The sequence below is a fragment of the Sciurus carolinensis genome, chromosome X (genome assembly GCF_902686445.1).
Source record: "Sciurus carolinensis chromosome X, mSciCar1.2, whole genome shotgun sequence".
NCBI classification, from domain to species: Eukaryota; Metazoa; Chordata; class Mammalia; order Rodentia; family Sciuridae; genus Sciurus; species Sciurus carolinensis.
The window spans coordinates 129113231-129136217 of record NC_062232.1 but is presented as its reverse complement, the minus strand read 5'-3'; the positions used below and the strand labels follow the sequence as shown (position 1 = coordinate 129136217).

The 22987-nt window shown below is 52.5% G+C and overlaps 1 protein-coding gene across 8 annotated transcripts in view; it reads right to left on the bottom strand.

Annotated features, from left to right (window-relative positions):
* Znf185 (zinc finger protein 185 with LIM domain) overlaps nt 1–22021 on the bottom strand; it is a 53012-nt gene extending 30991 nt beyond the window's left edge. For 7 of the 8 annotated variants that reach the window (XM_047536818.1, XM_047536816.1, XM_047536820.1 and 4 more), the window contains exons 1-11: nt 21875–22021; nt 9377–9455; nt 9083–9206; nt 8635–8700; nt 6532–6570; nt 6369–6446; nt 5747–5836; nt 4966–5052; nt 3910–3993; nt 3546–3587; nt 1979–2062 (exon numbers count right to left, since the gene is read on the bottom strand). In XM_047536818.1, coding sequence (XP_047392774.1) covers nt 1979–2062; nt 3546–3587; nt 3910–3993; nt 4966–5052; nt 5747–5836; nt 6369–6446; nt 6532–6570; nt 8635–8700; nt 9083–9206; nt 9377–9410 — 728 coding nt within the window. In that variant the 5' untranslated portion in view covers nt 9411–9455; nt 21875–22021. The remainder of the gene's footprint in view (nt 1–1978; nt 2063–3545; nt 3588–3909; nt 3994–4965; nt 5053–5746; nt 5837–6368; nt 6447–6531; nt 6571–8634; nt 8701–9082; nt 9207–9376; nt 9456–21874) is intronic. The other variant, XM_047536815.1, reaches the window with a different exon arrangement.
* Between the last annotated feature and the right edge of the window lie 966 nt (nt 22022–22987).

Sequence of the window (22987 nt, the reverse complement as noted above, 5' to 3'; positions counted from 1 at the left end):
GTCTTGAACCCTACTGCACACTTCTGGATGAGGGGTCCCCCTCCTTCCTGGTGGAGGCTGCCCCCTTGTGATACAACTCAAGTGTCTAGAATAATCCATGATCTGGTTCATTTCCTGGGGCCGTACCCTCTCCCCATAACAATTCTTCAGAGACATAAAGATGTGTGGCCATGGCTGCCTGAATTTGTTCCTTTCCAGGCTGAGCACTGCAGGCCTTTCATGTATCTCCCCAACCCCAAACTTTGGAGTCATTTTCTAATTCAACTGTGATACTTTTTTTTTTTGGCAGTCCTAGCAAATAAGACAGCCGTCTTTCTATGTCAGCCAGATGATGGGTATTAAACACCCAAAGGAATCTCATGGAATAAATGTTAAAATGCCTCTCAGATCCACAATACAGTGCAATCTAATTCTCTACCCATATTATCTCTTAAAAAGCATCTGAAAACATTCATTACTTTTTGTCCCTGAAAATTCCTATGTTGAGTTCCTAACCCCCACTGCCTCAGAATGTGACTGTATTCAGAGTCAGGGTTTTTAAAGAGGTCACTAGGGTGGGCCTTAATCCAGTGTAATTGGTGTCCCTCATAAGAATAGGAGATTAAAACACAGACACATGGGGAGAAAATGAATGTCTACAAACCAAGGAGGCCGGCCTCAGGAGAAACCATATACCTTACCTACACCTTGATCTTGCACTTCCAGTCTCCAGAACAACTCTGTTGTTTAAGCCATCCAGTTTGTGGTACTTTGCTGTGGTATCCCTACCCGACTCCCACATCCTACCAATCACCAAGTCCCCTAGACCCCCAGATACTGCCTCATAAAGAACTCTGAAATCTTCCTTTCCAAATCCTCCAAGGTTCTGATGGATGGAAGTTCTTATGGGCACAGTTAAACAACAGAGAGGGTCAAGAGGATGGTGGTTACATGTCTACAGATTATTGTGGAGCTTAAGTTGGGGGACTGCAATGGCATTAGTAGAGCTGGAATGGACTGTAGGTGCCCAGGAAGTGACCTGTGGGGACAGATACTCTCCCTTTCTGGCTTCAGGGGTCTTCCAAGGTGGCATAGAGGTGCATCTCTTAGCAGACCTGAGTTTGGGCAAAGCTGTCAATCCAGGCAGGTGCTTTCAATAGTGGCAACAACAGGGTAGTGGTGCTGTCTGTGGGACTCAGCACCATTCAGTGACAAGTACAAGGAGGTATTGATTGCTCGTCCCCTGCAGACAAAAGAGCACCATTATCTGCCTGGACACCTGGGACTCAGAAATCAGGGCAATCACAGCCCAAGCTGGAGTGAGATCAGCAGCACTCAGCCTGCACCTGCCCTGCCACACCATTGGCTGGACCCTCCCTGGCTGGCAGGCCCGGCTGGCCAGGCTACTGAGAAACCATCTGACCAGCTCACAGCTCTTGGCACCCACCTGGGTTCCTGGCTCCTGGAGGGGCTAGGTACACTTGGCATGTGCTTGATCCAAATCTCCTGAGACACTTTGGTCCTGCCTCCATCCACACGGGCAAAGAAGGCAGCTGTGAGCAGCACTGGGGACTGCAGAGCCTCCTTCCTAGGCAGTTTGAACGTGGCCAACTTATAGGAGTGCCACAAGTAAGCTTTATAATGGCACACTATGGCCGCAGTAGCTGGCCCTTTCAAACCCTAAAGATGGTACTTTTTCTCAGGACATTTGCCACCACCGGTCTCAGCAGTGCAAGAGTTAAGGTGACACAGATAAATGCTAAACAGACAAGAGCCAAGCTCACTTTCCCTGGAGGCCAAGCTGTTTTACTCTTTTTAGTCCTGGGACATCCAACCAGATGAGTCCTCACCAATTTCTGTACCCCATCCTTCCACTAGGCACATGGGGACAGTGACCCTGGAGGTCAGATGGAAGTGGCCTGTCAGAGATTCTCCAGTTACTGAGAGGTAGGTAGGCCCAACAGTGATCATCCCCAGGCAAAGACTAGCAATTGATTACCTGCTCAAGCCAGGAGTGGATCTTGCCAGAGCATGTGGCTCCTGGCTCCTCTCAGAAGGCCCATCCTCATCCACCACCTCAACCCTGTGGGCAAGAGGAAAAGTTGTCCTTATGGTTTTCTTGACTGTCCTAGAGCTTGCTGGACTTTGAAGGACATGCTGTCAGAGATGTCCAACTGAGATGATGATGAGGTGGTTCAGGTTCAGGGTCTCAATCATTCCAACTCAGGATAAGGATAGCATACCTTGAGGTTGAATAGCAACCTCCCCAAATTCATCTCCCCCTGGAACTTGTGACTATCATCTTATTTGGGAAAAGGGTCATTAGAGATGTAATCAAGGTAAGATGAGTTCATGTTGAGTTAGGGTGGGTCCCAAATCCAATGACATGTTCTTCTAAGACCAGGAAAATCTGGACCCAGACACAGAAAAGAAGGTCATGTGAAGACAGGCACAGACTTGAGGAAGAAGGTACAATCTAAGGCATGCAGATTGCCAGCAGCCACCAGATGCTTTTCTTTCAGCAGTTTCAGAAGGAACCAATCCTGCCTATAATTTGATGTCAGAGTCTGATCTCTAGAACTATGAAAGAAGCTATTTTGGCATTTTAAGACACCCAGTTTGTGGTACTTTGTTACAGCAGCCACAGGAACCTAATACAGTCAGCAAGAACATACCATTCTGTCATGTCCTTTGTGCTGCCACCACTCCCTGCTCATTGTATTCCAGTCAGCCTTTCTGGTCATTCAACACAGTGAGCAGAGGGTGGGACCAGCTTTGGCCTTGGCATGCTGGCTCTTCCTTGTTTGTCAGTTCTCAGCTTGTCATGAACTTTATCTTGAATGGCTTCCCTATTCACCTAACCAAAGATCCCTCAAATTCTACTTTCCATAAGTTTCTTCACTACCCTCCCTCCAATACTTTTTCTCCCTAAGAGAGTTCCCTGTCTCAACTAATGATACCCCTCCCTCATGCAGTTTGACATCCTGACCATTCTGTTTTCCCTTTAGGACCCATCTCCAACGTCATAGTCACTTCCCAGGGAATTTCTCTTGGTGGATCTGATCCTGAGTGAGAGCAAAGAACCCTTGCTGGGGTCAGCTGATGGAGGGATGGAGGGAGCCAGGACACCTCCAAAGGCTGGCAAGTCAAGAATTCTCAGTCACAAAACTCTGGACCAGTCTGTTCCTGGTGGGGTGGAAAGGAGGTAGAGAGAACAGCTCCTTTGTAATCTTTAGCTAGTTTGACTTCGAATCCCCAAAGGGCCTTTCAAACACTACAGCTCCATCTTGGGTTAGGGTCACAGCCTAATTAGCTATTGTCAAATGGAAGAACTCACCATAAGCCAGGCTGCTGCCTGCACACAACTGGCTACTAGGGTCACATGTGCCTCCACAGTCACCCTGGTGCTTGCCTGGCCTCCAGACAGAAGCCTGATGCCTCTCACACCTCTCTGCTTGGGAACAGCAGTCCCCCACCTTTCCTCCCCTCTCTCTACACTCCTGCTGACAGGAGTCCTCCTCTGTGGTCAGCAACAGGCTTCCAAGGCTTCCTTGGATGAAACGTACCTTTTTGCAATAAATGGGGCCTGAGTCTCCTGGGTAGGACTTCTGGAAAGAAATCAGAAGGTGACATATTGGGAAGAGCCCGTGGACAGATGACAACTCAACCCCTCTACCCTAGAGGGTCTTTAGCCTCTCTCCTATTCCCAGCACCTCACCTGCCCCTCATTTCTTTAGAAAATGCATCTGAGAATCTGAGAAGGTCTAGCTAGGAGAGTCCTTGGGAATATGCTTTCAACCCACCTTTTCACCAGGCTGAGGTACCCTGAGAAGAGGGGACCTATTCCAGAACATGGAGCTAGTTGGTGGCCATGCCACGCTCAGAGACCAGGCCTCCTATCCTGCTGGGCTTCCCTGCTGTGAAACTCACCCAGTGCTCTTCTTGACTGCTGACAGGACATAGGAATGCTCCCTGGGGGCTGTCTTCCTCACCACGCTGCTTGCAGCCTCTGATCTGGGGCAACAAGGGGTGCAGGACAACTGATGGGTGTCAAGGTGGACATACTCTGCCAGCCTAACCAGAGATGTTCTCAAGATGACTCAGAACCACCCCAGAGAGGTGAGGAGGAGAAGCCAATGTTGCATGTGCTACAAGGACTATTCAAAGGAAACACAGAAACTGAGGGAAGGGCAGCCATGTTTACTGAGCACATAGTATGTGCCCAGTCCTGCCCTGGATGCTGACATCACCATATTTGCTCATTAATCTTCCTAACCCAGGGAAGAAGGTGCTAATATCCTGCGTGATTTACAGATAAGGAAAGTGAGGCTAGGGAGCTCTAGTGACTTGCCCAGGAGTATACACCTAGCAGGTGGAACAGCAGGCATTTAATACCAGACAGCTCCAGAACTCCTTGTTCTTTGACCTGTACTACCCAGCCTGAGGACCCATGACACTGTGGTCTCTTCCCTTATGATTGACAATCTTTCAAAATCTTCAGTAAAAGGACTTTGTTATACTTCCTGGGCTACAAACGGGTTGGTAGATGATGGCCCATGACTAGGCCTGTTTGTGGGCAAGGGACATTTGAAATTATGGAGCCCAACTCCTGCCTTCCAAGTGTGCATGGTCTACGGGGACTCTGTACACACAGCTCACACATAGAGGGAACTGTGCAGGTGGCCCTTTCCAGGGCTCCTACCCTACAAATTTTTGTTCAATTTTCTGAGTACCTGTTCTAACAAACTGGTTTGATGTCCTGAAGAACTTGGCCCTGGGCCTGCATTACCTAGGTTCTGCCCATAGCAAGTTCCTTAGAAGGCCTGCTGAGCTGGTAGTTCTCAGCTGGCCCAGCGCTGAGCAAGTAGTTCTCAGACTCATGGAATGACAGCTATACCCACACCCCACAAACCACCAAAGATGGCCTAAGTGTGGTATGTTTAGTGAAGACTCAGGACCATGCCCTGCCTCCAGGGGCACCATTACCTCCGTTTCTGCTCATCTGAAGAGACAGGCACCTCCTCCTCTTCCACATCTCCTGATGTGGAGCTGCGCCTAATGTTGTAGGGTGCCCTGGAGGAAGGGGAGAAGCGGTTACAGCTGTTCTACCTACCTGCCCACCCCCCCACACTCTCCCTGTTATAATCCTCTCCAGTTTAGGTCTCATCACTTCCCCAGATTTTCCAGCTGCTCCATGACACTGGTAGATGGGGACAAAGGACAAACAATATAAAGATGTGGGGCTCCTGGGGAATCTATGTCCAGAGCCCCCTTCCCTGGGCATGCAGGGTAAGAGCCTTTGAAAGGGACAGACCTCAGAGAGAGCTATAGTGTGGATGCCAAAGAATTAGGCCAAAGAAATAACTCAGCTTTAGGCACAAAATGCCCTTAGGGCCTAAGGAGCATGGAGCTCCCAGCCCAGGACAACCAGACTGAGTCCAAGGCCCAGAGGGATATAGGGGCATGCCCAGAAAACACAGACAGCCAGCAGCAGCCCCACAGCTATAATCCATAATTCTTTCTCCAGACCCATGTACTCCTTCTAGAAGCTTCCTACAGCCTGTGCTTTGCCTCAGATCAGAAATGTATTATGCATGGCCATCCAATTTTCTGAGGCTTTGTCACCCCCTAGTGGGTTCTAGACCACAGCCACAAATGTCAGGGGGTGTGAGGCCAGCCAGACTGGCTCTCCCTAGGCTGTGCTTAGAGGCGAGTGGCCAGCTGTCCTCAGCAGGCCCTATGTTTGGGTGGGAAATTGCATACTCACAGCTTCTTGTAATCCTCAGTGGTCATCTTGTAGCCAGAGGAGGTGGGGCGGGGAGGGCCAGTGGTAGCTGCCTTCACCAGACCAGCAGCACTGCAAAGGCAAGGAGTTTCCATGTGCCCATCCACAGCTCCCTTCCTGCCCCCAGATTTGCCTACGCAGCCCAACAAACATGAGATGGGTAGCTCAGGGGGGACACTGGGAGCTTTCTTTTGCTTTCAGCCCTTCCTGCCATAGGCAGACCCCAGTGAGCCTCAAAGAAACAACCCATTGGGTTGTCACCTGTGTCTTCTTCCTGCCCCTGGTCCCTTTGGTCTTTCCTTTCCAATGGAGCCCCAGTTCTGCCTGATGCCCGGTTGCTTAGTTAATATGCCACCTGAGCCTACTAGGAAGACTAAAGCACACAGTCTAATGATGTCAGCAAGTATGGGGTACCAGCTGCCAAGCCAGGGGGACTCTGGGTCCAGCCTTCCCAGTCTTTTCCTGTGCCTTTCTGCCCCAGAGACCACAGTCAGTCAGGACGGGGCTGCCCCTTGCTGACAGGCAGAGCCCTGTCCCTGCATGAATCTGGAACAGGCCCTCACACCTTCCCATGGTCCAGCTGGCTAGTACTTGATAAACATACCTTTTTGGAGCTCCGTTGGCCTTGGGGAAGTGCTGCTGGGCCTGGGATGAGCTGTCTATGGGTTTGGTGAACACACCACTACAAGAGAACCCAGAAGACGTTGAGAAGTCAAGGAGTAGCACGGGTGGTATGGGGATGCAGGCAGAGTCCTGCTGTCACTTACCGGATAATATAGCCAGTGGGAGCCCTTGTGCTTGGAGCCCTGCCAAGGGAAAAAGAGGTATGAAGTGAAGCAGGGCCTTTCTAGAGCTTTCAAGCTCCCTTTTTCATTCTGTCTCCACGTACAGCAAAGTGGGCTGACTGGCTGGTATCCCAGTGCAGCAGAAATGAGCACACTCAACCACACCCATTTCCCTGGCCAAGGTGCTTACTCTGTTCCCCCCAGGAAGAATGCCTATGGCTGACTCCTCCATGGCCAAACCCAGCATGGCCCTGACTCTCAGCAGAGGCACATGTTCTATGGCTGGCATTTACTGCAGAGATGTCCCCTCCAAAGTCCAGTTTCTCCCTGGTCTGACGGATCCCAGCACTCCTGAGGTAGGGTCATTCTTGGTTCTGTTTAATGACAGCCCTCCTGCCCTCCTCTCAGTGCTGATCTGGCTCAGGCTGAAGGTTTCCAGGTCAGAGTCCCAGGATTCCTCCACAACCCTGACCTGACCTCTAACACAACCTCCTCCAGAAAGGTTCAGGACAGGATCCAGCCAGCCAAGGTCAGCTAGCCCTCCCTTCATACTCATCTTGGGACTTCCCACTCTGGCCCCTTGAACACCTGTATCAGTCTTGATGGAAGACATTTGAGACCACAGGGCATGCCCAGGGCTTGGTCAGTGGCTGGAAAACAATAGGCCCTGGGTGCTAGAGCATTCTTCTTAGCAATAATCAAAGGGGATCAGAAAACTCAGGGGAAACCAAGGGGAGCAGGCAAGGAGCTGATAGCCAGGGATGGTCAAGACTGTAAGTACTGGGCTCAGGGGCAGGAGACAAGGGCACCTCCTAGGAGCTTTCCTTATAGTTGGGCAAGTAGACAAGGACTCAAGGCAGACCTTACCACTGTCCAGCAATAGAGGGGCTTCAGGTTGGAGCAATGGGGTCAGGTCTAAGGGTAATGCAGAGTCCCAGAATTTTCCATCCCACAGACTCTCTTTGAGAGGGACAGCCTTCTGGAAGTGGCCAAGTTGCAGGAACAAAGGATGAGACCCATTCTAGCCACATGAGCATTTCTGACTGGGGCCCTTTGGCAGGCTTCATGTAGACTTCAAGGTAGTACCATTCTGGTCCGTGATTCACAACACCCTAGTGCTTTCCAAATGCACCCCAAACCAAAGCCCAGGGTAAGAACTGCACCTTCCAAAGTCAAAAAGCTCCACAAGGACTTGACTATCTTTTGATGGTCCTCAAACTCATCAACCTCATCCACCACATTTGTCCCAATTTACAATTCTCTCTTTTGCATTCAACTCTTAAGTTGTGCCTATGTCCCTTGCAGGGATGTCGGTTCCCCTCAGGAAAGGGCCTGGGTCTTTACAACTCCTGTAGCCTCTGTGCCCAACACAGGACCTGGCAGTTTGTGGGCATTGAGCAAGACTATAACCAGAGGCTGCTCCATGCACCAGCTGCTGCCACTGCCTGCCACCACCTGAGAAGCCCCCACTCTGCACCTGCTGTCAACTGCCAGAAGCTTGGGGCAAGGACCAAGCCAGTATTTATTTCATGGTCCCCTTTTCTCTCAGGAGCAATTCTTCCAGATGCCAGCTGAATGAGCTCACACTTCAGAGCCCCCTGGACATTGTTATAGAAAAGTCCTAAAAATAGATCAGTTCCACTCGGCCAGCTGGAATTCTGTCCTTGGGGGACAGCTGAGGCAAACATATAAGACCCTCCTGCAGAAGTAAGTCACATGTGACTCTCAAAGCTGCCTGAGCACCTCAGAGATGTCATCTCATTCCCTGAAGGAGGAGATAGAATAATAGTCTTCTTTTGAATGACAGCTGGAGCAATGGAGGCCGGAAGGAGTGTCAGTAGCCCCATGGCCCCACAGTAAGACCAGGAGCCTGGACCAGAGACTCCTACCCTTCCTTACCCAAAAGGAAAGCACAGCAGAAGAGAGCATCCTTCCTGTGGATCTTAAATGACACACTACAGGTCTTATGTCCCTTTCAGCTTGGGCTCCCTTCCTATCCACTATTGTCCTGCTACAGGGCCAGCCGCATGCTGCAGGCCGAGTCCCTGGGGTCCACCTATGAGTCACCTTGGCTCCACCTCTTACCTGGCCTTTGAGACCTCCCCAGCCGATGAAAAGGATGTGGCCCGATTCCGGCCTGCAGGCAGCTCTCTGGGGAAAGAGGGATCCTGAAAGAGTGACTCCCAACCTCCTTGTCCCCTGCCACCCTGCAACCTCCATCATAAAGGATGCTTGCAGTGTCCCACCATTCTCGCCTCTCCTTCTACCCCAGCCTACCTCCACAGGTGGGTGTGCACACATGTGCCCTAGCACCCGGGAGCTTTCCCATCCTTGGACTTTGCTCAGATCTTACCTTTAGCTGCTTTGACTTTTGCATGCTTTGTCCTCCCTGGCTATTTTATGGCCATGTGGCCTGACTGGGCTTTAAATGCTGGAAGCCTCTCAGCATCCCCAGGTCTGGTCAGGCCCCATGAATTCAACCTGCCCCCACCTGCCCCAGTTGCTGCCATTCCTCCTGGCTTCCTGGACTTACATGGTGCGGCCCTCGGATTCATCCTGCTTGGTGATCCAGCTCTTGTCCCCCTTCAGTGTGGTTCGTACTTTCATCTGCTTGAGGACATTATTGCGCTCCTCCTCACCTGGTGGCAAAGACTTCCCTGGCAGGGCCAAGGCCAAGCAGCCTCAAAAGGGGATCCCAGGCCCAGGACCCCGAGGCCTCCTTTCCGCCCTCCCATATGTTGCTCTCCCTTTGCTGTCCAGGCTGCGCTCATGGCCCTCGTGGGGAATGCACAGAATAAGGCAGGGACACATGGAGCCCAGGCCTCACCTTTGGTGCTGCCTCCCAGAGCAGAGATACTCATGGTGCTGCCTCTGCAGGTCCCCTCTCAATTGAGTCAACAGGGCTCCTGGGAAAAAGGCAAGCACATGTTTGTCACTTCATGCATGTAATGGTCTGTGGGTCACACTATGGTTTTGAAGGGGTTTGTCCCCCAAGGGTTCATGTGTTGAAAGCTGGGCCACCAGAGTGGCAATATTAAGAGGTAGTAAGACCTTTAAGAGGTGACACTTAGTGGAAGGTGATTAAGTTATTAGGGGTGTTGCCCTAGGAAGGCAATGACACAGTTCTCCTGGGACTCTGGCTATTTCTGGTGAGAGGGTTGTTAACAAAGAGCAAGCCTGGCCCAGGCCTGATCTCACTCTGGCTTCCTGTGTCACCATGTGAGCTCTTCCTCTCACATGCTCTCCTGCCACTGTGATTCCAATACCCATGAGGTCCTCAGCAGAGCCATGCTGATACCAGCACCATGCCCTTGAACCTCCAGAACTGTGAGTTGAATCAGGGTCAGTCAGCACTGTTGAGTTCAGAAGGTAGAACTGGAGCACATCTCAGGCAGAACTCCTTCAGGGCAGGCAGGCAGCCTAGGGGAGAACAAGGGCTTGGGGGACAGTTGTTGGACTCTCTTCATCACCCCTTAGTAGCTGTCTGAGAGACCCTGGAAAGGTCAGCTAATCTCTCTGAGTTGCCTCAACTTCCTCATTTGTAAAACTGAAGGAAAAACATCTACCTTTCAGGATTACTATGAGAACAGGAAAGATCCCGGACATCCCTGGGCATTTGGACAGAAGCCAAGTAGCGTGAACTGTCACCCTGTCTCTTCTGGAAAAGGGACAGTCATCAGTCTCCAATCAGGACAAGTATGTGCAAACCTCCAGTGAGGAAAGCCTAGGGACCCACTGCTAACTCCTAGTGGCCCTTGGGACCAGATGAGTGTGAGGATACGGCCAGGGCATCCACTGCCCCCCTGGCCCACACCTGCCTTGTGATCTGCTCTCCCTCCTTGCGTCCTCTCTGGTCTATAGGCAGGGCCAGTGAAGATGGGTTGTGGTGGTTGCTGAGGCCTTCACAGTGCCATGAGGGTTGTTTACCTGGTGGAGGGGCTAGAGTAAGAAGGACAGCTCTCCAGCCTGGGGGTCAGCCAGCTCTGTCGGGGGTGAAAACGTCCAGGCTGTGAGTCTGGCTCTTGCTCTTAGGGGCCACCATTAACCCCATGAGCTTCAAGGGAGGGTTTGGGGTGTGTAGGCACAGTGTCAGGACACAAAGCAGGGGCTGGTTGTGCTGACATAGTTCTGAGGCAGAACAGCCTTCCTCTCCAGGGTCTGCCACCTTCTGGACTCCTCTGGGGCTAGGCTCTGACCAGCTCAGCACTGCTGCCAGCTGGCAGGACCTGGCCATGTTTCCGTGGAAGTTAGGGGCACACTAAAAGGGGCAGGGCAGGGGGCCAAGACCAAACCAAATTCACCACGTCAGCAAGAGCTGGCTCTCCCACAACGAATGAGCAGTCCAGGCAGCCTGAGCCTGCTGCATGCCAGGATCAGCACCTCATCATGGCAAATGGGAGCCCCACGTGCCCAGCCCTGTGCCGAGGCTGCCACGTCAGAGTTCTGTTGAGTGCAGCTCATTCCATAGGAGATCCTATGACTGCAGAGGTCCAGTTGTTCCCATCCCAGCAGCCTGTGAATGCAGGCCCACACAGTCGGTCTTGATTCTTCCGTCTCCCGGTGCTACTGACTCTGAAACCTTTGGAGAGTCCCTCACCTTCCCTGGACCTCCTCCAAATGAGGTGAAGGTCATCCACAGTGTTTGGAGCCATCCCAGCCACAGTACTAGGCCCAGAAACTCGTCAGTTTCCCCTCATTGCCTAGAAGTTTCCTGCCAAATCAGAACCAAATAAGCCACTTCTCCAATAGAGACAGACTCACACATGTGCAGAATGACAGAAACACAGGGGCCATTGGCAACTCCCCAGCAAAAGGGGTAGGACATCTGCCAAAGAGCAGGGCTGATGCTTCTGCATTGGCTCCTTTCCCTCAGACCTGGCTGCATCTCAGAAGTCAGATTTCTTTTATGATGGGTTAATCAATCTGAACGTCAGAAAGCTCACTGCCAACGTAGACTAAAGAGTTGGGTAGCTCTTTGGGTAAGGAACCTTTAAACTGATGAGTCTTGCCAGGTGGATTGACAAATGGGGTTTGCAACTATGTCCCAGCCAGAGAACTGGCTACTCCTTCTACAGTTTCTCCCCTCCCCAGCTTTGGTTCAGGCCAGGATCACTTCCGGCCTCCTCCCAGCTTCTCCTGCCTTCCTCTGCACCTCCTTCCAGCAACACTCATTTGTCCCTAATCTCAACTGGTCATATCAGTCCTTGTTTCTCACTCACCTTCTGATGGTTCTCGGCTGTTTCTAAGACTGGAGACAAATTCATCAGTCCCCTGATCTGGCCTCTTTACTCACCAGCCCTCCTCAATGTCAATATCATGCTTTAAAAAGACCAGACACATAAGAGTCCCTGGATGGTGTCTCTACTAAAACAATTCATTTATCTTTGCTTATGCTGGTTTCCCCAACATGGAGGGCCTCCCATTTCCTCCTGCCTCTCCCAAAGGGCTCAGCCCATCCAGTCAATCCTGCTCCTACTGGGTGCTCCTATCCTGCATCCCAAAGTCATGCACACTTGAGCACCTTGGAGCTGTTGACCCAAATCTTTCCAGGTAAGAACTGCCTCTCCAGCAGCCTCATAAAGGACAGAGTCCAGGCACCCCTCCCAGTCAGCCATCACAGACCAGCACCCAGCTGCTGGGGAGTGGTGCCCTGATGGAAGCTGGTTAAATCCCTTTCTGTAGCTGTAAGCAGCTTTGGCAGATAGGTGGCTTACCACTCTGGGGGTGGGGGGTCATACACCACCTGTACATACTATTGATGGAAAGGTGAACTGGGGCACCTTTTGGAGGACAAGTCTGTCAGTATCAAAAGCCTGAAAGGTAAGCCTATTGATCTTGCAGTTCCCCAACAGCAATGAAGCCTAAGGAAGAAACTGCACAAGTCAAATCAAGAAGCACACATGAGGGGGGCCATCCCAGTATTGAGTATGATGGTGAAAACTTGGCAATAATCTAAAAGTCCAATAGTCCATCTGATCAAGCAAACACTAGGAAGCTATTACAACTTATACAGAGTATTTAACATGCCTTCATAAGCACTCAGTCTTTCATATCCATAGGTTCCACATCTGTGGATTCAACTTCCTTCAGATCAAAAATACTAAAAAAAAAATGCATCTGTACTGAACATGTACAGACTTCTTTTCTTGTCATTTTTACTCCCCAAACAGTATAGTATAACAACTGTTTACACAATGACATTATATAATAAAAAATCTAGAGATGATTTAAAGTATATGGGAGAATGTAGATAGGGTACACAAATGTTATGCAATTTTCTACAACGGACTTGAGCATCTGAAGACCTTGATGAGGGCATGCTTGGCATCTGATTTGTACAGTGGTTGCAGCAGTAACAGTGGCAGCAGAGGCACCCCTCAGAGGAGGAAGGCAGATTTTTCACTAAATTGTGCAAGCAGGCTCACTGGGACATATGGCGATAGAGTGGACATGAGGCCCATGAAGGCTCCTCTCCCTGCTGACCAGGTTGGGAAGATCCCCACCCCCATGGTCATTAGCACATTTATAGTCAACTCAGTCATTCTTTGGACTTTTTCAGTACCATATACCACATTTCTGCCTTGATTGGGAGAAGACTCTGGTCATTTGAGAGCTGGCATATCACTGCTCAGGGCCTGGCCTGGATTACCAAAGGAACAGGGAACTGACTCCTTCCATACCAGCTGTCCCTCATGACACACCCCTGGATCCCCAGTAGATATGGGCCTACTACACAGTGCCCCTTCCTGTACCAACTCTGAGCAAAGACCTACAATGCAGATGTCTCTTGAGGCAGGTAGGCTGAGAGGTGGCCAAAGGATTGATTAGGGAAAGTGTCCTTGGCAGGGCTGGGAACAAGCCCTCCCTGAATTCCAATGGCCTTAGTGCCGACAGGCATGCTTTTTCTCCACCTTCCTCCCTGCTGCTGTGGCTCCTCTAGGGAAGGGGCCCTCGCCCTGACTGGATAGGTAGAAATGAGGAGCCAACGAAGGGGCTGCAAGCCTGGTGTCATCACATGCTGTCAGAGTGGAGTCACACACAGATAACAGCACGCTGGACGTAGTCATGGGTATCTACAATGACGCAAATGCTTGGCTGGCACATTAGGATGCAGACATGGAGACAGAAGCAGAAGGGGGCACCCTGTCACCTCACAAGGATATGCTCTGCCTCCAAAATTAATTCAGAGAAAGTTCTGTAGAATTCCCCCTGCCATTCGGTTCCCCATGGGGGAGGGGAAACTCCCAGAGACCCTCTTATGTCCCACAGCTCCCTGGCTCAGGGATACAGGTGAGTCCCACTCTTGATCATACTACACTAAACATAGAAGGAAGAGGAAACCACAGAGAGAAGGGAGGTGTGTCTAGGGAGAGAGATCAAGTGGTCTGATTGAAGGGCCAACCTCCAGACCAAGCCCAGGCCTCCTCCTACTGGCGGCTGGGCAGGACCCCAGGGAGTATGTGTGTTCATAGAGGAACATCTGCCCTGGTGGCCTTCTCAGTGGAGCCCTCACTCTGGTTCTGCTGCTGCCCCAATGCCATCACACCCAGGATGTAGAGTTCCTTACTTCCTGAACATCCCCTGCCACAGCTGGAATGGGCTGGCCTCTTGCAAAGAACTGCAGTGAACACAGAGGGAGGGGCAAGGAAGCTGAGCCTGCCCAACTGATAGTGAGCCCTCAATCCCACCAGGCCCATGGCAGCCCCTAGGTCTTAAGACCCTGGCATGGGCTCTGTGGCAAGGACTCAGGTGAGAGGAGGTGGCAGACTGAATAACTGTCTTCTCCCAGCCTGAGTGGCAGGGAAATGGATGGGTCCCAGATTGTAGAGAGGGGATGCTATATGCCAGGCAGGGAGGGGCGTTCTAGGTAAGGTGGGAGGGAGGAGGAGCAAAACAGGTTCAGCACTGCCCTCCAGGAGAACCAAAGAGTACTGTTATGAGAACGAGAGGCTGATGGGGGCATAGGTGTTGGGGCTTGTCTGAGTGCATGTGTTCTGGGTGCTGGCCTCTGTGTAAGCAAGAGGTATGCCAAGGGCAGAGGTGCAAGGCAAATAACTTCTTTTCTAAAGGCCAATTATGCAGCCCCCAGGAGCTGAGGAAGCCCACCTCCACCTCCCCATGTGTGCCAGCCTTCCGCAGGGCCCTCAGAGGGGCCAGGCAGGTTCTCAGGGGTCACACACAGGTCTGTATCCTAGAACCAGCGTATACAGCTCAACACTGCGTAGAGTCCTTAGGTTTGAAAAAAGAATTGGCATAAAGAAGCGGTGGGACAGGACAAGAGCATGCAGCCCAGTGGCCAAATACAGATGTAGCAGATGACATCTGGATGAAGTCATCAAGACCTGAGTCGCCCAGTTAAAGGGTCAATTGCTGGGCAGGTATCAGGTCAGTTTTAGGGGAATTGTGTTTGCAAGCATTTGCATGGGGCTCTGGGGTAAAGGTTTTATCTGTCCTGACAGAGGCAGAGGCTCAGAATATGGCTGGGGACAAGCTCTTAGGCCTTCCCCTGCCATTTAGCAGAAATATACATGCTCCCATGTGGTCCTGAGGACAGTGGTAAAGTGACACTAAGTCCCTGCCTCCCAGGAATTTGTTCATAGAGATAGATACACTCAGTGCCAATCCATCAGAGAAGATGGCTGGCCTATGGCAAAGAAACTGCATTCTTATCCCAGCTTTGCCACCCTGGGCAAATCCTTTCTCCCCACCATGGGGCCTTGGTTCCTCACCATTGGATAGGGTACAGGGATAAACAATGGAAAAAAAGAAAAGCTGCGAGGGAGATTCTGGTTGATATACCTTGGCCCTCTTACAAAAGCCTGAGTCTCCAGGCTGCCTGAGCCCCTATAGTCAAGCCAGACCAGGTAGCTAGCTCCCTCACTGAGGTTCCTCAACTCCCCGGCTTCTTACTCAACCTATGACAGCTGGAGGAGGGGTTGGTCTTAGAGAAGCAGTTTCCAAAATGCTCCCTGCTGCTGGCCCCTGTTCTTGTGGGGAAGGTGTAGGCTTCAGAGCAGCCCCTCTGCTTATCTGGCAGTGTTGCTTTGGGTGGGTAGGGGGCAAAGGCCCAGCTTAACAAGGAAAGCCTGGGGAGTGGTGCAGACTCCCCCCAGAGGCTACAGCAGGAAGCACAAGGACCAGTTGGCATGATCCACATGCTGGGATGGGTGGGAAAGGCACTGGGGCTCTGGTGTAGGTCAAAGCCTGGAGTGGAAGGAGGCTGAGGAATGCTAAAAAAGGCAAAGAGCACAACCCCTAACCTCCACTTGAACGCCCTCATCCAGTTCTTTCTCCAGGTATACACTTGGCCCACTAAGTTTGGACCCAGGCTGAACTAAGCCAGACTGACTCTCTGGGCCAAAAGGTCAGGAATGATGAAATGTCCCTTTTATGAAGGAGCCTCCTCAGGCCACTCTGATTCCCAGTCTCCTGCACTAGAGTCTCAGTAGCAGTTGGCAAGCAGGTTGCTTTGCTCCTGGAAGGGGATAAAAGCAGCACCGCCACTGCTGCTACTGCTACAGGGGACCCGGAGATCCTGAGGGTCTTAACAGCAATGCAAGAGGTAAGATTCAGAGCCTTCAGGTAGGACTGGGCCCTCCAGAGCAATGGCTGAGCAGCTGAATCACGCCTCAGTCTCCCAGAAGCCACAGGCTGGACCTCCTCTTGCTGGAGGGCATGAACTGCCTGTGATGCTCCAGTCCCTGGGGCTCCTGCCTAGAGGCCAAGGAGGCAGCAGCAGGAAGGAGAAGCGCAAGTGGAAAAAGAGCTGGAAGAGACTTGGGTTGCAGGGGGAAAAAATGTAATATGGAAAAAGAATGCATGGGGGGTGGTATTTGTAAATGTGCTTTACAGGTAAATGACTTCTACATGAAAGTCTGGAATTTCACCTCCCCCTTACCCACACCCAACACCCCAGAATCTAGACTTCTTGGCGTCTGTGCTGGAGGGACCCTGAGAGGAAGATGTCTAAGGCAGGCCAGCTCCCTCCCAAGGTGGTCGTGAGCTGAAGTCTCAAGGGGCAAAAGGCAGCCACAGCCACTTGCTACTCCTGGGGCCTTGGAACTCATCCTGGCTCTCAGAGAGCTGGATACAAGCAACTTCTCAGAGATGGCTAGGACTCAGTGAGGGCTTCTGGGTGGAGCCCTCTGAGGTGTCCCTGTGGAGGAGTACAGAAGAGCCAACATGCAGGGGAGAGCAGGGTCCATGCACCCTCACTCCAAACAGGACTGCTGACCCAAGCTATTCCATTGCTACGAGGACATAGCTGCCTAGCTGTACCATGAACAGGGGCCCAGAGGACCTCAGGGGCCCTCCCGCAGGGCCCTGCTATCTCTGCCCTCAACACATTTCCAAGTCTCAAGCTAATCCTAGTCATGCAGAAGTGCTATCCCCCTCCGCAGACAAGGCAGCGAATGGGGGTTCAGGAATCAAGAAGCCCACCCCACCCAAAATCGCCCTCTCCCCCTAACCCCAGGAATGCCCCACATTCTCACCACTGTACCCGTTCAGCCTTTGCCAGAACAGGTCTGGTGACAGGAAGGCACCCTGACTAACACTGGCCAAAGCTAACTGCTTTTGTCCTAGTTGCAGGTGATCATCAGGCAGTATCAAAAGGAAAGGAACTGCCCAGCTGCCCCTCTCCCGCCCAGACAAAATGGATCCCCCAGCCCCAAGGCAGGGTCACAGCCTCCTTCCTGCCAGGCTCCTTTGCCTCTCACCTCCAGTCCAGCCCAGATCCAGAGTCCCCTTGATTCCACCTTTCCCCCTATCACAGCTCCCATTTTTGGACAAGAATACGGAAGCCCAGAGAGGAGAAAGCATTTTCCCAAGGTCACATTTTCCTTTCTGCAACAAGCATTTACAGAAAGCTATGGGCCACGCTGGGTGCTGGGGAGACATACAGGAGCCAGAAGAGGGGAGACCTGCTCTGCCAGAGCACTGCATTTCCCAAGGATGTGCCTGCCCTTGGCTCTGGTCCTAAAGTATTAAAGAATGAGTAGCAGCTCGTGCGGGCAGAAGTGGCAAAGCAAGTCCTGCTTTTTGGTTTTTGTTGTGGTTCTTTTTTTTTTTTTTTTCCAGTCTAAACCAGGCAGTGCCTGATGTAAGCATTTTCAGCTGGGATCCCCTGGTTCCTGTGATTGGAATCCTTGTGCCTGCTCTCTCCATAGCAACCCTCTGCCACATCAAGCTCTCTGGGAAAATGACCTAGTCATCAGAAAGTGGTGTGCTGAGCCAAGGATCACAGGGACCAGACGAAGGGGGCTGGAACTAGCCCCAGAGGTGTGCCCACAGATGGGACCAAGGCTGCGGACCACCAGCAGCCACCACCAGTGACTGGGAAACTATCCACCACTGACCCCAGAGGCCATGTCTTCTCTGGACCCAGGGTGTGGCTCCAGAGCTTCAGAGCCATCTCAGGTCACTGACAGTAACCCCAAGGACAGCTCTGCAGTAAGAGGAACAATTCAACTGACCTTGTGGGTGAAGGACTACTCAGTTCCTGCTCTAGGTGGGACCTTCCCCAGTTCCCAACTCCCTCATTAGATTCAAAGCAAGCACACTCCTCACAGGAAAAGCCGAGTGTTTCTGAAAGTGGCCTCTGGGTCCCTCCAGTAGCCAAATCCCCTGGGACATCTGCTTAAGTTGCAGATTCCTTCCTGCCTCCCCACCTCCTAGTCTGAGTCTGCACATTAGCCCTGGAGAAGGACACCTATAGGGCCTCTTGCCCTTTCATTCTCCAGTTTCTTCTCCACCCATACCTGCTCCTCCCACCTCCCTGCCGAAGCTCTCTCAATTCTCCATCATCCCTGTGCCCCAGTGCCCAATGGGGAAAGCAAGCAGAACATGTTTGCCAAATGCTTGTGTATCCATGAGAGAAGTTAGCAAGGCTCTGCTTCTAATCCTCAAATGAAAACTTGAGCAAGTCTCTCTCCTTGCCTCAGTTTCCCTTTGGAAAAACAAACCGATGCCAACCGTGCCTACCTCCTGAGCCCTCCACAACCACAGCAGCATCTTAGCATCAGGAAGGTTTTGAGAGTTCTATGCACTATTTCTACATCTTTTCTGTTAGTTTTACTTTTTGTTTCTTTCTTTCTCTCTCTCTTTCTCTTTCTTGGAATTGAACCCAGGAGTGCTTAACCACTGAGCCACATCCCCAGCCCTTTTCTGTATTTTATTTAGAGACAGGGTCTCACTGAGTTGTTTAGAGCCTCACTAAGTTCCTGAGGCTGGCTTTGAACTATCACTCCTGCTTCAGCCTCTGGAGCTACTGTGATTACAGGCATGCCCTCAACCATGGCATGCACCACCATGCTTGGCTGTGAGTTTTAAATTAATCCAACATCAGAAAATTCAAGACAAAATGTGAAAACGAAAAAGAAAGCAAATTGAACTTTAGTAGGCATAGGAAATCAGCCTAAGAATTCAGCATTTGGTAGCAGTTCATGTAACTGGGCAGATACCACATGCATCACCAGCCTGGACTAGCAGTGATTTAGAAACTGTTCCTCCTCAGGTGGGGGCCCACATCCCAATTAGTTTCTTCCTCCCAACCTAGCCCCTACCTCACTCCTTGCCGCGACAGCCCTGGAGGAAGGCACTGTGGTTCTGGCTCAGCAGGTCTCCCTGAGAGAGCGCCCCCTCTGTGCCAGGTGCCCAGCTGCTTGCAACATCAGTTGCACTTTCACATAAATGAGAAAACCAAGGTCTCAAGAGGTCACGTGGCATTGTCAGCTTCACACAGTTAGGTGGTGGTTAATCTGGGGTCTGAACCCAGTTGACCTCTAGGTCATTCTTTTATCCCTCACTGACCACACACCCTACTAGGTGCAAGATTCTGGACACTGCATCCCACCGCTCCACTGCCAGTTCCCCCAGGGCACCTCCCTTGTCCTGGCATCAGCTAGTTCTCTGTGGGGAAATGCAGAGACACAGATCTGCTCCAATCTGTGGGGTCCATGGAGGGCCAGAGTTCTAGAAAGCTGCTTTCTTCTTCCTCGGCTCTCGTCTTGCCCCATGCCACCAGGAGCCTGACAATGAAGGTGGCCTCAGAGTTCAGCAAGTAGAAGGCAAGTTTGTGTTACATGTGACCTGGCACCTTATGGGCTGTGGCTTGAATCAAGATCCAGACCAAATGGATCAGTTACTTGTGGAGGTTTTAGCAGGAAAGTAGGAAGAAGGCTCTGGCTTTCAGAATGCAGTGACCCAGAGTTGGGTTATTTTTTTGGCATACAACTGAAGACAGTTCAGGTAACAGGTGCAGATGTTTACCTCTGCCAGGTCCCTGGCCCAATGCTGTGGGCTCAGAGTTCCTGGGCCTCCAGGCCTCGGAAGGCTATGAGGGAACCAAACAGAAAGGCAGGAGCACAAATCACACTGAGGGAGGGTGAGGGAAGGCTTTGGCGGCCCCGGAGACCACTGCCCTCAAGTCAAGATGGCTTTGTATGGAATCTGAACTTGAGAGGAGCAGAAAGTGAGGCAGTCACTACTAGCACTTCAGCTCAGATGGCAGCTCCTCACCGAGTGTTCTATCGTCTCTCCACATACAGTGTCACGCCTCCAGGCAAGACACACGGCTGATCTCCCTTCTGTCCCCCACCACCTGGCTCTAGGTGGGATACACTTTGGTCTTTCAGGAATAAAGGGAAGGCTAAACTCAAGCAATCCCCAAAGCTGCACAGGTCTTCACCTGTGGCTGCTGAGTTCCTCCTCCTGCTTCTAAGTTCCCTTCCTCCAAGAAACCTACACTGACCTTCCCAGTCATGGTTGCTTCCCTGTTCCAGGTATGAAGAGCCCCTCAGAGCTACAGAACCCTATGTGGTCATGGGCCACCTCTGTCACTGAATCATGAGTGTCCAGATGAAAATGAACAGATCTTGAGCACCTGCCGTGTGCCCGGACCTGTCAGCTCCACCCCGCTGAGCAGAGCCCCAGCCAGGAACTGAGAATTGAGGAGCAGGGTCGGTGGGATGGCTCTGCTCCTTTCCATCCTGGACGGAGTGGCCTGGGGTCCTCCAGAAAACTGCCCCTGGTCTGAATATCCAGGCAGGCCCTGTGTTTTCAGATGAGGCAGTGGAAATCCTGGGAAGGTGGGAACTCCCACCTCCTTCTACAGCTCTTTGTGAGCTAGGGAAGAAGCAGTGGGTATAGAGCTGGGCTGCTCTAACTGTGAGCCCCTCCCCACTGTTCAGGCCTATCATGTTGTGAGACCCGGCTCCCTGTGCCCATTCAGGTGCCATGACCAGAAATCTGAAGGGATATGAGAGCAAGGCAAGGCTAAGACCAGTTTCATAAGCCTGGGCCACTGCCAGCTGCTGTAGGAGAAGCTCTCTCTCAGGGTTCCCAGAGTGTAGACAGAGCTCCCCACTCTGCCAGCTTCAGGTCCTGAAATGCTCCTGTACCACCTTCCACATTGTCAGGGGTACATGCAAACAGGTCACGGAAAGCCCAGCTCCTACAGCACCTCAGAGGTTCCAAAGCCCAGGCAGACACCCAGCACCTACCTTATCTGAGCCCCCAGCAACTCTGGGTGAGAGGTGGTGTACCTTGTTACTCTTTTTGGGCCAATGCAGCTGCCCAGGTGCCTGCAGCTTGGAAGCAGTTGAACAGACAGGAGGACATGAGCTTTGGGCTTTTCTCTGAGGCAAGGTATCATTCTGCCTTTCTAAAGAGGACAAGCCTCTTGGCTCCCCCTGCTCCCACCAAAACAATCCAACCACAGAGCTGGTCTACTGCAGATCCGGCTGATAACACCTCAGTGACACTTGATTCGGCGCCTTCTGTCTGAGCAAGAGCAGCTCCCTTCCCCACAGCCCTCCCTGAGATCGCCCTATGCCCAGCACATGCCCAGCACAAGCCACCAGTGAGCTTCCTCCCTAATATCCAGGCTGGTGAGGGGATCCTCAGGGTGCCCCAGTCTCTGGGTTTCAGTTTTCTCATCTATATAATGGACACAGGTACCAAGGGAGCTGAGATTTCCTGCTTCTAGCAGCGACCACCTCTTGGATTACCCTGCCCCCCTGCCAAGCGCTAACCATCAAATCGTTTCATCCAGAAAGGGTGAGGATAGAGGGACTAGACCAGGAAGGGGGTCACTTGCTCTAGTCAGTACGCTGGCCTTCTCTGCCTGATGGTCTCTTCCCTCACAGTGGAAAACAGAAAACAGAGCGAACTGCCTTCCTGAGGGACCTCCAGGAGGGATGCTTGGAGAGGGAAAGCTTTATGGTTGGGGACACTGAGGCCCTGACTTGTCTCCAGCTGGGAGGGGGCCCTTGCCCCTCTCTGCCTTCCTGCAGGGCCGCATCCGACGGCGACTCGACAGCCCTACCTGGCACAGGTGCCCGGCTCGTGGGGCGGGCGGAGCGTCGGGTGGGCGCGGGGCGCGGGCTCCCTCGGGTGGGCAGCGCCCGGCTGGACAGTACGGGGCAGCAGGCGTGGGGCGCTGGGCGCAGCGGGGAGCGCGCAGGGAGGCGAGGAGGCGCGGACTGGGCTCCACCCGCCCAACAAACAGGTTTTCTCCGGCGCCCGGAGCCTCGCCCCTCGCCCCTCCCCTCGGCCGGCCCCCTTCCTCTGCCCTCTCCTGGGGTAGGTAGATGCGCCTGGCACATTCCGCACATTCTCCCGCCAGTGTCCTCGGTCCACCCGCCCCTTCCCGGCCCCGCCCCGCGGGGCTGCTGGAGAAATCAAGGCTGGGCTCCCCTCGCCCAGCACACACGATCTCCGAAAGGCCTGGCCGCGGTGGAAAACTTCCAGGCAAATTCCTTTGGGCTCTCATCCCCCACCGCCCGGGCCGGGAGGCCTCCGCCACGTGAAGGGCCCCCGCTGCCTAGTTGCGCCCCTGCCCGCGCCCGACGAGATCTGGCCCAGGCTCTGGGCCAACGACTTCCACAGATGCTGCTGGGTTAATTCTGTCGAGAACTACTGTTCCTAGATCCATTTTACAGATGGAGATCCCAGACAGGGGCGGGGAGGGGGGAGGGGGGCTGGCGGCTGAGATCATCCAGGAAGTCTCCGAGGCAGGGAAGGAGGAGAAGGCCAGGGAGCTGCTCCCGTCGGCGCCGGGATAGCTCTCACCCTGGAAGGCCATCCCGGGGGCACCTGAGGCTCCCAAAGCTCTGCAAATGGAGCCACCTCGCAGACTGGGCTAGGAGATACATCTGGGCCCCTAGAGCCAATGAAGTCTCATAAACGTCATTCATGCATGCTGTTGGCTCCTAACTATGTGCGAGGCATTGAGCTAGGGGCTAGGATAGAGGGAGTATACAAAGGAAGCTTCTGACTCCACATGTGAGGCGAGGTAAGGCTCCCAGAGGAAGGGGCAGTTAAATCAGCCTAAGCAGGGGCATGGAGTTGACCAGGATGGAAAGAATGGACCAAAAACTCCTCCTTCCTCTGACAGTTCTGTAGCTTAGTGGCCTTCAAATTCACCCACTTCTCTCCA